At 46.1% G+C, this 16,878-nt stretch overlaps 1 protein-coding gene across 1 annotated transcript in view; it reads right to left on the minus strand.

Annotated features, from left to right (window-relative positions):
* LOC306915937 (glutamate receptor ionotropic, NMDA 2C-like) overlaps positions 1–16,878 on the minus strand; it is a gene marked incomplete at its 5' end in the record, with an annotated part of 162,874 nt that overhangs the window by 108,037 nt on the left and 37,959 nt on the right. The window contains one exon of the mRNA XM_079493608.1: positions 15,872–15,986. Within this exon, the coding sequence (XP_079349734.1) occupies positions 15,872–15,986 (115 nt within the window). The remainder of the gene's footprint in view (positions 1–15,871; positions 15,987–16,878) is intronic.

Genomic DNA, 16,878 nt, shown 5'->3' on the forward strand with positions numbered 1-16,878 from the left:
CAATGGAATCATTGTTACAGCCACCAAATATGTACAGCTCTCCATTGTAGGTAAAGGCTGAATGACCGTAGCGTCTTTCTGGAACAAGCTGTGCAGAAGGTTTGCTCAGCCAGAGGTTGATCTCTGTGTCAAATACGATCTCCCACCATGCAACAGCACATCCTGTACTTCTTAGACAGACCTTTCCCCTTGGGCTCAAGAGGCTGTGCAGAAGGTGAGCTCAGCCAGAGGTCGGTCTCTGAGTCAAACACTCTGATGGTGTTGTAGAACTGACCCCCATAGCCCCCAAATACAAACATCTTTGTCCTGATGATGGTGGACGAGGGACACCATGAAGCAGGAGGTGGAGTTCATTTACTGCCCTAAACAAACAAAGTTCATAGACTAGGCTGGCTGTAAAGTGCTCTAAACAAACATTGTATTATGGTCAAATCCATAGACTTGGCTGCCATATGAAAATCTTCAAAAGCCATGCATTGGAAGGGTTAGCTCCCCCTAAAAAAACAGCAAAAGAACAAACAAACAAAACGTGTTTTTAGAACAACACAATACTGCCTCATCAAAGTTTGTCTTATATTATCCTCACTTTACCCAAATACAGCTCAATATGTTCTTATATAGAGCTGGAGATGGATTATAATCACAAGGCTGGAACGTCACTTTTTTCTCCTTTATTTTTAATGTATTTAAATGCATAACGTTAAGTCAGGTCATCTGGTGTGTTGTGATCTCCAAAGAGGATGATATGATCTCCCACAATGCAACAGCACATCATATACATCCCACATGGGCCTTTCCCCTGGTCTCAACCTTCTTCCAGGAGAAGGTCTCTGGGTTGAATTCACACACATCACTGAAGGTCCAGTTCCAGGTCCAGATATTATATATCTCTGTTGTCGAGCAAGAAAAAAAATCACACTTGTGTGAAGTGAGGGGCGCCCACTGTATTTATAGCAGCCACAAGGAGTCTTACGTTGTAATTTAGTGCCCTAAACAAAGGGCATCACTTTACCCCAAATACCGCTCTAGTGGAGTTTGACAATTATCTTCGTTTATGTATTTATTTTTGTCTGACTTTTCATTCTAATATTGATGGAAACAACAGCTATCTCCAAAGTTGGAGTTAGGTGGTTTGACGGACAGCTTGAGGATCCAATGGAGTTAGGAGGTTTAGCCAGAAGCATTTTATTTATTTATTTTAATTTATCTTAATATTTTTCTCTCACACATGGTATTTGGATGAGGCTGAACCTTGTTTACTTTTATATTTCATATATTTAACTTCAATGTTATAATGGAAGTCAATGGCATTCGGATCGGGCTGAAACCATGCCCAAATATGGAGTCATTATGTCACAGATACATCATAGTGTGGTGACATCACAGATTGGTCACATGAAGTCTGAGATCCACATGAGGCCACGCCCTCATTGGACCCCATCATAGTTTCATTTTTATTTGTTGCTGTTGCTGTTAGTCATGGATTCCAGTTCCCACCTGATGTCGTGTGTGAGTTCTGATTGGTCCAGATCGTGCTGAATAACTGCTAGCTTGCACAACGTCTTGAGACTAGGAGTTAAGTCTACCATGTACAGGTCATCAGGAGTGTTTTGTCCTCCAAAGAGGATGATGCGATCTCCCACCATGCAACAGCACACCATGTACATCTTAGACGGGCCTTTCCCCTTGGGCTCAACCTTCTTCCAGGAGAAGGTCTCTGGACTGAATTTACACAGATAATTGAGGGTCTGGTTACCGTTGCGGCCACCAAATATGTACAGCTCTCCATTGTAGGTAAAGGCTGAATGATCCCAGCGTCTTTCTGGAACAAGCTGTAGAGAAGGTGTAATCAGCCAGTGGTTGGTCTCTGTGTCAAACACTCTGATGTTGTAGTCCTTGTTGAACAACCTGTTCCCAAATACAAACATCTTTGTCCCGATGATGGTAGCAGAGTGACGTCCTGTACCAGGAGGTGGAGTTCCTCTGATGTTAATTAACACTAGGATGTCTGAAAAAAATGCACTACTAATATGACGGCTAACGGTCAGGCTGACCGGTGTTTTTCGTGCTATTTGATTGGCCATTGTCTCCCCCACTGTCTAATGATCTTCACACCTCTCTCTGCACCCGTTGACGGCTTGCCATTGTCTTCTAAATGTTACATTCCAACGAATTCATTGCTCAGACGAAATACGACATTAGTTATATATTGTCATTTTATATAGAGGGGGAAACATCGATGTAATTAATATATATTTGATTGATTGTGCCAAAAAAAGGAAAGAGCTGTGCGTGCGTGCAAATCAGAAAAGTTTAGGCTACAGACAAAGGAGTTGGGAGTTTGGGATCGGCTAGCCTTCTATATAATGCTGCGCACATATTAGCCTATATATATTTAAAAAATACCCAGCATAATTTTTGGGAAGGCTAAGCCTGGCCTAGCCTTACATACCCGCCGCCTATGATCGATGTCATTTATATATATTTGATTTATTGTGCCAGCAGAAAGGTCCGTAGCAGCAGCACGGTTTATATATACACCATAGGATAGATCAAGTCATGTGACGCATCACCGCCACAAATAGTGCTACAGCGTTATCTAAAATGCACTTCCGCATACCTCACCGTCAGTTACTTGGATATTTTCTCCCTCTCCACGAGAGAGGGAGAGAGAGAGAGGGAGAGAGAAAAAAAGAGAGCCGTGATGCGTGGAAATCAGTTCCACTGGTCGCGTGCAGAAAAGTTTACAGACGAAGGACGGACAGAACTGTTCTTCTTACTGACAAAACATTTAGAAGTTCGGGACGTCTATCGGGTTGGACTGATTTCAAACACTGTCATTTTTATTTGGCATCGCGCTGATTCGCGCATCGGCGAACATTCTCGCTCCAAGGAAATGTCGGTCGGGTCAAACAGACCATGCTATAAACTTTATTATTCCAGGATAATTGATTCATTTTTATCATCGCCACCTTACATAATTATGCTATAAAGATGGCGTGTATAGTCAACATGGATTTATATCTATTGAGCTATGCGTTTGGTTGAAACAATACGCCAGTCAGTCAATACACCATATTTCACCATATTTTTGATGCGCTGATATATGAAATGAATATGCGCGACATAGTCACAATGCTATAAACTTTATTATTCCAACATAATTATGCTAAAGATGGCGTGTATAGTCAACATGTATTTATATCTATTGAGCTATGCGCTTGGTGGAAACAATACCACACACCATATTTCTTTTTCCGTTTCGAGAAATAAAGTCAGACATCGTTATTTCTGCAAACCGCATATAACAAATATAACATCTAAAACAACATTTAGTTTATGTAAGTTTGTAATGTAAGTTTGCCTACATGTGGAAGGCTAGTTGGAATGCAAATGACACATTAGCTTGAACAATGCCCGTCTCCAGCCGGGAGGGAGGTGTGAAAAGCACTGCTTGTGGGGGAGAAAGGGTGAGGGCTCTAAGAGCGGTCCCACGGACCGAAAAAGAGCAGACATTTTAGTAGAATTATGTCTAAAATCATATTTCCAAAACGTTTCAGATGAAAAAAAAAAACAGAGATGGTTTGAATCGAACATTTAGAAAAAGTCATGCAAGGGGAACTTTCTCAGGACTTCATGGGCAAAGAAAATCCACTTCAAAATTTCAAAATCGGTCAGCCTGACCGCTCCGACGCGCTAGTGTTAAAGACCAGAACATTGTGCTGGTGTCCAACTTGTACATGTCATTAGTCCATCCAGTCTGCCAGGTCCATCCTCCATGGATAAACATGACCTTCCTCAACACACAGGCCGAGTGGTTCCTCCTCGCCTCTGGAACGGTTCCAGAGACCTTGGGCCGGAACCATCCGTGGGTATCCACATCAAATCCATAAAGAATGTTGCAGTCCTTCTCTGTGTCATATTTATAACCTCCCCAGATATAGATATCTTCCATCAGAACAGCTGTGTGGTAGCAGCGATTGGTCGGAACCTCAAGGATACCTTCTGCTCTAAATGTTGTCACTGGCGTCAACTTCCTCCAGCGTAAAGGCACTGTGTTGAAGACGTGAACATCAATCTGATCATCTCTGTCCTTCCTGGACCTTCCAAATGAGTAGACTTTGTCTCCCACGGCAACAGCAGCTTGACCGGCGTTATGAGGCCCTCTGTTCAGATGCAGCGTCCAGCAGAACATTTCTCACAACAGATCCTCCAGGGTTTAAATTAGCTTCTTCCAGTCTCGTTGTGTAATAGAATGGTGTCCTATTGTGTGCTCTAACACTTATATTGGTTCAGTGGCACAAACGTCACGCAAGGTTTGACCAATCCACAGAGCTGATGGGTTGGGCTGGCCAATCAAGGAAGTTGATGCCTGTTGATGTCCCTAATATGGTACATTGATCACCATGGCAACCCCAGCCAGAGAGGCTCTACACAGCAGACAGACAGGCTCTACACAGCAGACAGACAGGCTGTACACAACAGGCATACAGGCTCTACACAGCAGGCAGACAGGCTCTACACAGCACAGACAGACCACCAGGGGTCAAAATGGACAATTACAGGTCTGTAACTCTGAGATATATTGTGCTGATTACCTAGTTTTTAACTGTTTTATTTATTTATTTATTCATGTATTTATTTGTATCTAAACTTTTTTCACAGGGTTTTTGTAACCCATTTTTCACCCGGTTGCTACGAAACGGAATATTTCATCTGGATGATATAAATACAGTGGGCGCCTCTCTGTTCACACAAGTGTGATTTTTTATTATATATCTCTGTTGTCGAGCAAGAAAACAAAATCACACTTGTGTGAAGTGAGCGGTGCCCACTGTATTTATATCAGCCACATGACGTCTTACGTCACCATTTAGTGCTCTAAACAAACACTACAAATCCCATAGAATTGGCTGCCATATGATGTCATCTCCAAACGCCCTGCATTGGAGGGGTTAGGGACCATCAAAAAAAGAAAAAGAAAAAGAAAAAAAAACATGTTTTTAGAACACCGCAATACTGCCTCATCAAGTTGGTATTTTGACTTCAAACATTGTCAGATAATTGACTGTACGTGTCCTTATACTACCATCACTTTACCCAAATACAGCTCTAGTGGAGTTGGGAGGTTTTTGACCATTAATATGTTTAATTAACTTCAATGTTATAATGGAAGTCAATGGCAGACGTTGGGCTGAAACCATGCCCAAATATGGAGTTATTATGGCATAGAGACATCATCAGCACACCACACAGACTTATAGTCTGGTGAGACGTAGGAGGACCCTAGGCAGGAAGCACACCACAGTCCTAGAGACCTCTCAGTGTCTGCAATCCTCCCAAGAACACACAAACCACAGTCCTAGAGACCTCTCAGTGCCTGCAATCCCCCAAGAACCCACAAACCACAGTCATGGAGACCTCTCAGTGTCTGCAATCCCCCAAGAACACACAAACCACAGTCCTAGAGACCTCTCAGTGTCTGCAATCCCCCAAGAACACACAAACCACAGTCCTAGAGACCTCTCAGTGCCTGCAGTCCCCCAAGAACACACAAACCACAGTCCTAGAGATCTCTCAGTGTCTGCAATCCCCCAAGAACCCACAAACCACAGTCATGGAGACCTCTCAGTGTCTGCAATCCCCCAAGAACACACAAACCACAGTCCTAGAGACCTCTCAGTGTCTGCAATCCCCCAAGAACACACAAACCACAGTCCTAGAGACCTCTCAGTGCCTGCAGTCCCCCAAGAACACACAAACCACAGTCCTAGAGATCTCTCAGTGTCTGCAATCCCCCAAGAACCCACAAACCACAGTCATGGAGACCTCTCAGTGTCTGCAATCCCCCAAGAACACACAAACCACAGTCCTAGAGACCTCTCAGTGTCTGCAATCCCCCAAGAACACACAAACCACAGTCCTAGAGACCTCTCAGTGCCTGCAATCCCCCCAAGAACACACAAACCACAGTCCTAGAGACCTCTCAGTGTCTGCAATCCCCCAAGAACACACAAACCACAGTCCTAGAGACCTCTCAGTGTCTGCAATCCCCCAAGAACACACAAACCACAGTCCTAGAGACCTCTCAGTGTCTGCAATCCCCCAAGAACCCACAAACCACAGTCCTAGAGACCTCTCAGTGCCTGCAATCCCCCAAGAACACACAAACCACAGTCCTAGAGACCTCTCAGTGCCTGCAATCCCCCAAGAACACACAAACCACAGTCCTAGAGACCTCTCAGTGTCTGCAATCCCCCAAGAACACACAAACCACAGTCCTAGAGACCTCTCAGTGTCTGCAATCCCCCAAGAACACACAAACCACAGTCCTAGAGACCTCTCAGTGCCTGCAATCCCCCCAAGAACACACAAACCACAGTCCTAGAGACCTCTCAGTGTCTGCAATCCCCCAAGAACACACAAACCACAGTCCTAGAGACCTCTCAGTGCCTGCAATCCCCCAAGAACACACAAACCACAGTCCTAGAGACCTCTCAGTGCCTGCAATCCCCCAAGAACACACAAACCACAGTCCTAGAGACCTCTCAGTGCCTGCAATCCCCCAAGAACACACAAACCACAGTCCTAGAGACCTCTCAGTGTCTGCAATCCCCCAAGAACACACAAACCACTGAATGATTTAGGACAGTGGTGCCCACACACACATTCACTGATTGATTTAGGACAGTGGTGCCCACACACACATTCGGAATGATTTAGGACAGTGGTGCCCACACACACACATTCTGATTGATTTAGGACAGTGGTGCCCACACACACATTCACTGAATGATTTAGGACAGTGGTGCCCACACACACATTCTTTATTGATTTAGGACAGTGGTGCCCACACACACATTCTTTATTGATTTAGGACAGTGGTGCCCACACACATTCACTGGATGATTTAGGACAGTGGTGCCCACACACACACATTCTTTATTTATTGATTTAGGACAGTGGTGCCCACACACACATTCACTGATTGATTTAGGACAGTGGTGCCCACACACACATTCACTGAATGATTTAGGACAGTGGTGCCCACACACACATTCTTTATGATTTAGGACAGTGGTGCCCACACACACATTCTATATGATTTAGGACAGTGGTGCCCACACACACATTCTGAATGATTTAGGACAGTGGTGCCCACACACACATTCTTTATTGATTTAGGACAGTGGTGCCCACACACATTCACTGATTGATTTAGGACAGTGGTGCCCACACACACATTCACTGATTGATTTAGGACAGTGGTGCCCACACACACATTCACTGGATGATTTAGGACAGTGGTGCCCACACACATTCACTGGATGATTTAGGACAGTGGTGCCCACACACACATTCACTGGATGATTTAGGACAGTGGTGCCCACACACACATTCTTTATTTATTGATTTAGGACAGTGGTGCCCACACACACATTCTTTATTGATTTAGGACAGTGGTGCCCACACACACATTCACTGATTGATTTAGGACAGTGGTGCCCACACACACATTCTTTATTTATTGATTTAGGACAGTGGTGCCCACACACACATTCTTTATTGATTTAGGACAGTGGTGCCCACACACACATTCACTGATTGATTTAGGACAGTGGTGCCCACACACACATTCACTGATTGATTTAGGACAGTGGTGCCCACACACATTCTGATTGATTTAGGACAGTGGTGCCCACACACACATTCACTGAATGATTTAGGACAGTGGTGCCCACACACATTCACTGGATGATTTAGGACAGTGGTGCCCACACACATTCTGATTGATTTAGGACAGTGGTGCCCACACACACATTCACTGGATGATTTAGGACAGTGGTGCCCACACACACATTCACTGATTGATTTAGGACAGTGGTGCCCACACACACATTCACTGATTGATTTAGGACAGTGGTGCCCACACACACATTCACTGAATGATTTAGGACAGTGGTGCCCACACACATTCACTGGATGATTTAGGACAGTGGTGCCCACACACACATTCTTTATTGAGTTAGGACAGTGGTGCCCACACACACATTCTTTATTGAGTTAGGACAGTGGTGCCCACACATTCACTGGATGATTTAGGACAGTGGTGCCCACACACACATTCTTTATTGAGTTAGGACAGTGGTGCCCACACACATTCACTGATTGATTTAGGACAGTGGTGCCCACACACACATTCTTTATTGAGTTAGGACAGTGGTGCCCACACACACATTCTTTATTGAGTTAGGGCAGTGGTGCCCACACACACATTCACTGATTGATTTAGGGCAGTGGTGCCCACACACACATTCTTTATTGATTTAGGACAGTGGTGCCCACACACATTCTTTATTAATTTAGGACAGTGGTGCCCACACACACATTCACTGAATGATTTAGGACAGTGGTGCCCACACACACATTCACTGAATGATTTAGGACAGTGGTGCCCACACACACATTCTTTATTGAGTTAGGACAGTGGTGCCCACACACACATTCTTTATTGAGTTAGGACAGTGGTGCCCACACACACATTCACAGATTGATTTAGGACAGTGGTGCCCACACACACATTCACTGATTGATTTAGGACAGTGGTGCCCACACACACATTCACTGAATGATTTAGGACAGTGGTGCCCACACACACATTCTTTATTGATTTAGGACAGTGGTGCCCACACACACATTCACTGAATGATTTAGGACAGTGGTGCCCACACACACATTCTGAATGATTTAGGACAGTGGTGCCCACACACACATTCTTTATTGAGTTAGGACAGTGGTGCCCACACACACATTCTTTATTGATTTAGGACAGTGGTGCCCACACACACATTCACTGATTGATTTAGGACAGTGGTGCCCACACACATTCTTTATTGAGTTAGGACAGTGGTGCCCACACACATTCACTGGATGATTTAGGACAGTGGTGCCCACACACACATTCTTTATTTATTGATTTAGGACAGTGGTGCCCACACACACATTCACTGATTGATTTAGGACAGTGGTGCCCACACACACATTCACTGAATGATTTAGGACAGTGGTGCCCACACACACATTCTTTATGATTTAGGACAGTGGTGCCCACACACACATTCTATATGATTTAGGACAGTGGTGCCCACACACACATTCTGAATGATTTAGGACAGTGGTGCCCACACACACATTCTTTATTGATTTAGGACAGTGGTGCCCACACACATTCACTGATTGATTTAGGACAGTGGTGCCCACACACACATTCACTGATTGATTTAGGACAGTGGTGCCCACACACACATTCACTGGATGATTTAGGACAGTGGTGCCCACACACATTCACTGGATGATTTAGGACAGTGGTGCCCACACACACATTCACTGGATGATTTAGGACAGTGGTGCCCACACACACATTCTTTATTTATTGATTTAGGACAGTGGTGCCCACACACACATTCTTTATTGATTTAGGACAGTGGTGCCCACACACACATTCACTGATTGATTTAGGACAGTGGTGCCCACACACACATTCTTTATTTATTGATTTAGGACAGTGGTGCCCACACACACATTCTTTATTGATTTAGGACAGTGGTGCCCACACACACATTCACTGATTGATTTAGGACAGTGGTGCCCACACACACATTCACTGATTGATTTAGGACAGTGGTGCCCACACACATTCTGATTGATTTAGGACAGTGGTGCCCACACACACATTCACTGAATGATTTAGGACAGTGGTGCCCACACACATTCACTGGATGATTTAGGACAGTGGTGCCCACACACATTCTGATTGATTTAGGACAGTGGTGCCCACACACACATTCACTGGATGATTTAGGACAGTGGTGCCCACACACACATTCACTGATTGATTTAGGACAGTGGTGCCCACACACACATTCACTGATTGATTTAGGACAGTGGTGCCCACACACACATTCACTGAATGATTTAGGACAGTGGTGCCCACACACATTCACTGGATGATTTAGGACAGTGGTGCCCACACACACATTCTTTATTGAGTTAGGACAGTGGTGCCCACACACACATTCTTTATTGAGTTAGGACAGTGGTGCCCACACATTCACTGGATGATTTAGGACAGTGGTGCCCACACACACATTCTTTATTGAGTTAGGACAGTGGTGCCCACACACATTCACTGATTGATTTAGGACAGTGGTGCCCACACACACATTCTTTATTGAGTTAGGACAGTGGTGCCCACACACACATTCTTTATTGAGTTAGGGCAGTGGTGCCCACACACACATTCACTGATTGATTTAGGGCAGTGGTGCCCACACACACATTCTTTATTGATTTAGGACAGTGGTGCCCACACACATTCTTTATTAATTTAGGACAGTGGTGCCCACACACACATTCACTGAATGATTTAGGACAGTGGTGCCCACACACACATTCACTGAATGATTTAGGACAGTGGTGCCCACACACACATTCTTTATTGAGTTAGGACAGTGGTGCCCACACACACATTCTTTATTGAGTTAGGACAGTGGTGCCCACACACACATTCACAGATTGATTTAGGACAGTGGTGCCCACACACACATTCACTGATTGATTTAGGACAGTGGTGCCCACACACACATTCACTGAATGATTTAGGACAGTGGTGCCCACACACACATTCTTTATTGATTTAGGACAGTGGTGCCCACACACACATTCACTGAATGATTTAGGACAGTGGTGCCCACACACACATTCTGAATGATTTAGGACAGTGGTGCCCACACACACATTCTTTATTGAGTTAGGACAGTGGTGCCCACACACACATTCTTTATTGATTTAGGACAGTGGTGCCCACACACACATTCACTGATTGATTTAGGACAGTGGTGCCCACACACATTCTTTATTGAGTTAGGACAGTGGTGCCCACACACACATTCTTTATTGATTTAGGACAGTGGTGCCCACACACACATTCACTGAATGATTTAGGACAGTGGTGCCCACACACACATTCACTGATTGATTTAGGACAGTGGTGCCCACACACACATTCACTGAATGATTTAGGACAGTGGTGCCCACACACATTCACTGGATGATTTAGGACAGTGGTGCCCACACACACATTCACTGATTGATTTAGGACAGTGGTGCCCACACACACATTCACTGATTGATTTAGGACAGTGGTGCCCACACACACATTCACTGATTGATTTAGGACAGTGGTGCCCACACACACATTCACTGATTGATTTAGGACAGTGGTGCCCACACACACATTCACTGATTGATTTAGGACAGTGGTGCCCACACACACATTCACTGATTGATTTAGGACAGTGGTGCCCACACACACATTCACTGATTGATTTAGGACAGTGGTGCCCACACACACATTCTTTATTGAGTTAGGACAGTGGTGCCCACACACACATTCTTTATTGATTTAGGACAGTGGTGCCCACACACACATTCACTGAATGATTTAGGACAGTGGTGCCCACACACACATTCACTGATTGATTTAGGACAGTGGTGCCCACACACACATTCACTGAATGATTTAGGACAGTGGTCCCCACACACATTCACTGGATGATTTAGGACAGTGGTGCCCACACACATTCACTGGATGATTTAGGACATTGGTGCCCACACACATTCACTGGATGATTTAGGACAGTGGTGCCCACACACACATTCTGAATGATTTAGGACAGTAGTGCCCACACACACATTCACTGATTGATTTAGGACAGTGGTGCCCACACACACATTCTTTATTGATTTAGGACAGTGGTGCCCACACACACATTCACTGATTGATTTAGGACAGTGGTGCCCACACACACACATTCACTGATTGATTTAGGACAGTGGTGCCCACACACATTCACTGATTGATTTAGGACAGTGGTGCCCACACACATTCACTGATTGATTTAGGACAGTGGTGCCCACACACACATTCTGAATGATTTAGGACAGTGGTGCCCACACACACATTCTTTATGATTTAGGACAGTGGTGCCCACACACACATTCACTGAATGATTTAGGACAGTGGTGCCCACACACATTCACTGATTGATTTAGGACAGTGGTGCCCACACACACATTCTTTATTGATTTAGGACAGTGGTGCCCACACACACATTCTTTATTGAGTTAGGACAGTGGTGCCCACACACACATTCACTGAATGATTTAGGACAGTGGTGCCCACACACACATTCTTTATTGATTTAGGACAGTAGTGCCCACACACACATTCACTGATTGATTTAGGACAGTAGTGCCCACACACACATTCTGATTGATTTAGGACAGTGGTGCCCACACACACATTCTGATTGATTTAGGACAGTGGTGCCCACACACACATTCACTGATTGATTTAGGACAGTAGTGCCCACACACACATTCTGATTGATTTAGGATAGTAGTGCCCACACACACATTCTGATTCATTTAGGACAGTGGTGCCCACACACACATTCTGATTGATTTAGGACAGTGGTGCCCACACACATTCTGATTGATTTAGGACAGTGGTGCCCACACACACATTCACTGAATGATTTAGGACAGTGGTGCCCACACACACATTCACTGAATGATTTAGGACAGTGGTGCCCACACACACATTCACTGATTGATTTAGGACAGTGGTGCCCACACACACATTCTGATTGATTTAGGACAGTGGTGCCCACACACACATTCTGAATGATTTAGGACAGTGGTGCCCACACACACATTCACTGAATGATTTAGGACAGTGGTGCCCACACACACATTCACTGGATGATTTACGACAGTGGTGCCCACACACATTCACTGAATGATTTAGGACAGTGGTGCCCACACACACATTCTTTATTTATTGTTTCACTCAAGAACTACTTTTAAAATGACAAGCTCAAAAAGATTGACTGAAAATTACGCCAGCGACACTGGCGTTTTTGGATTTAAAAAAAAATCCAATGGCAGTCCCTCAGTCAAATGTGGTCACAAATGCTATCTAAATTGCATAAGTTGAGCCTTTGCATACACCTGTAAGGTCGTTGAAGCTAGGGCAAGATGGAGTGTGAAGATAGATTGAGAATCGCTGTCCCGCTGTCATTTTGAACGTGCAAAACAGCCAACAACGTCCCCATGACCGAGATAACAAATCACACTTACAGATGTAGCCTGGAACTCACCTAGGCTTTTTATGGCATAGGCACCTCCCGGCAGGATCCGCCGGGAGAAACTATGCGCAGCTGCTAGACTTGAGACTAATTACTTAGAGCGACAGAGAGAGAGGAGTGTGTGTGTGTACATGTGTGCGCGTGTGTCAATTTAACAAAGGTGCAGACGATCATAAATCAGCAGAGAGTGAGAGATGTTTGCGCTACTCTATGCGGAATTGAAGTGGACTCGGACCCAGACGTCTGTGTTTCCGAGGCTACTACAGATGTGACATTCCAAAGTTGTGAAAGCATCGGCGGATTCGGCGCGGACAGAGCCTGGGCGGTTTGCATAGTGGGAAATGGTGCCAGGCGTGCCAGGCGTGCCAGGCACAACAAAGGGATCACAAACATACTTTGAAGGGCTACACTTACCCCTTTTGCAACCAGATCTTATTGTCTCCACCAGCCGAAGGCAAGGGGAGAGTATGTTTTGCACTCCGTCCGTCCGCGCGCGCGCGCGCGCGTGCGTGCGTGCGTGCGTGCGTGCGTGCGTGCGTGCGTGCGTGCGTGCGTGCGTGTCCGTCCGTTACCAGCTAATCTCCGGCACCGGTCGATTCCAAACGTTGCACACACACTCCCTGGATGCCAACGATGAACCTCTGCCCCAAATCTTCCAGAACGGCGCCACCATGAGGCAGCTTTTCACCATTTTTACCTATAACTGCACCGATCTGCATGAAACGTTGCATGCACGCTCCCTAGAGGCCAAGGACAAACCTTTGACCTGCATTTTTCACATGTGCGTGTTATATCGCCACCAGGAGGCGGACTTTTGTAAAACACATTTGTTCAAAAATCCCGCAAATCGTTACACAGTATCTCTATAGTAATGTGTTCCAAACGGATCTGTCCGATATTTCATATTCCCTCCTAATTGGCCAACATTGGCTTTCAAAGTTTGCAGGATTGGCCCGTTTTGAACAAAAAGCCTCAAATCATGAACGAATCATTTACGTGAACTCTTTCACACTTTTCACATTGGGCTGTTATAGCGCCACCAACAGGTGGATTTTTGCAAAACACATTTTTAGAAACAATCAACAATCAAGCCCCGACATTCAAATAATTTGGCGACCCCCCGAGGGGTCGCGACCCACGGGTTGAGAGCTTAATTTGACTTAGTTTTGACAAAACATGTGATCGCACGTACACACTGATCCCAGATCAGTGCACATCACGTACACACTGATCCCAGATCAGTGTTCACGTACACACTGATCCCAGATCACGTACACACTGATCCCAGATCACGTACACACTGATCCCAGATCACGTACACACTGATCCCAATCACGTACACACTGATCCCAGATCAGTGCACGTACACACTGATCCCAGATCACGTACAACTGATCCCAGATCAGTGTTGTGAAATGGCCGACTTCTACTTCCGCTACTACCGGAAACAACAAGAGCTTCTTCTTCTTTCACTTTGTCTTCAATGTGTCTGGCACCCAGCGCCTATACAGCCTCTACCGCCCCCTGGCACCCAGCGCCTATACAGCCTCTACCGCCCCCTGGCACCCAGCGCCTATACAGCCTCTACCGCCCCCTGGCACCCAGCGCCTATACAGCCTCTACCGCCCCCTGGCTACGGGGTTAGGAGCAGGGAGATACATACTCAATAACAACTCAAATAACAGAAATAGCAGAGCCCACCGGTGGTGCTGGGGTGGTGGCGGTGGAGCAAACTGAACTAATAGCAGAGCCCACCGGTGGTGCTGGGGTGGCGGTGGGAGCAAACAGAACTAATAGCAGAGCCCACCGGTGGACCTGGAAGCAAACAGAACTAATAGCAGAGCCCACCGGTGGTGCTGGGGTGGTGGCGGTGGAGCAAACTGAACTAATAGCAGAGCCCACCGGTGGTGCTGGGGTGGTGGCGGTGGAGCAAACTGAACTAATAGCAGAGCCCACCGGTGGACCTGGGGTGGACCTGGGAGCAAACAGAACTAATAGCAGAGCCCACCGGTGGTGCTGGGGTGGTGGCGGTGGAGCAAACTGAACTAATAGCAGAGCCCACCGGTGGTGCTGGGGTGGTGGCGGTGGAGCAAACTGAACTAATAGCAGAGCCCACCGGTGGACCTGGGGTGGACCTGGGAGCAAACAGAACTAATAGCAGAGCCCACCGGTGGACCTGGGGTGGACCTGGGAGCAAACAGAACTAATAGCAGAGCCCACCGGTGGTGCTGGGAGCAAACAGAACTAATAGCAGAGCCCACCGGTGGACCTGGGAGCAAACAGAACTAATAGCACAGCCCACCGGTGGACCTGGGAGCAAACAGAACTAATAGCAGAGCCCACCGGTGGACCTGGGAGCAAACAGAACTAATAGCAGAGCCCACCGGTGGTGCTGGGGTGGTGGCGGTGGAGCAAACATCACATAACAACAACCAGGAACACATGAAGAATGCAGCCTTAGGTGAGCGGAAATACGGCGTCCAATGCATTGCTCGGCTGATTGCCTGCACGTCAGCGCGTGGCATGTGGGTCTTGGGCTGATTGGCTGCACGTCAGCGCGTGGCATGTAGGTCTTGCACCAACACTGAATACGCCCGTCGGATATATCTGCCTGAACCGACTCTGGAAGCTACGTAACATGTAATCGTGATAAACGGTACCTTGTCCCAGACACGATCCCGGTCCAGGGCGATGATGACCATATTTGGGTTGGCCAGGAAGCCCTGGCTGTTGAACCACAGCTCCTTCCTGTCCCACGTCACGTTCACCATGTGTCTGCAACACAATTCAATTCAAAGGAGCTTTATTACCCGACTACGGATAAGCATTTTTAATGATGGAGTGCCACAATTTTTGTATTTTTCCAGTTTGTGTCTAGTGTCTATGAGGTGACAGTACTTCATTAGACACCCTGGAGTTGTTTTTATGTGCAATGGTGTATTAACTTTGTATTTAGGGTTTCTTCCTGGAGGCTGAACCCTTGACAGTCAAACGTGCCAATGAAATAAACAGTAATATAGTGACATCACATTATCAGCCCCTCCCCTAACCCCTCCCCCTTTATCATACAACTACAGCTGTGGGTGTGGCTTAAGTTCAGGTGGATCACCACCACCCATCACCACCCACCACCAGGCAAACTTAATGAACTGGTGGGGGTGCCCACATAAAAACAACATTTTAACAAATACTGTACACTTTTTTGAAAAAATAATGAATCTATCGAGACTAGCGACTGGACCGCGGAGCGCCGTCTAACACAGGATTTTCGTTTTCATCAGCTAAACAGAGGAGGGAGTTTTTCGATGACGTCTCACTCTTGCGCGTCACCGAGGAGAGCCCAGGAGGCACGCCTGGGCTATACAGCCATGCGATCTGTTCTCGTATCAATAAACTTCGTCTTTTGGACAATACTTCGTCCTGGGCGACGGGCGTTACTAATAGAAAGGACAAAGAACTTTGTCCTGGGCGTTCGGAGTGTTAATGACGTTTACACGTCTTTGTGTGTGTAATTTGTGGTTTTAGATATTTTAGATTTTAGCAGTCAGCCCAGTGTCTCTGATGTCATCGACACTGGGCACACTTCCTTCCTGGACTCAAATCCCATAATGCTTTGGTGCACTGCTCCTCCTTGTGGATAGGGGGAGGGGGCTGTCTTACTGAGACA

This window comes from Electrona antarctica, assembly GCF_951216825.1.
Source record: "Electrona antarctica genome assembly, chromosome: 22".
NCBI lineage: Eukaryota > Metazoa > Chordata > Actinopteri > Myctophiformes > Myctophidae > Electrona > Electrona antarctica.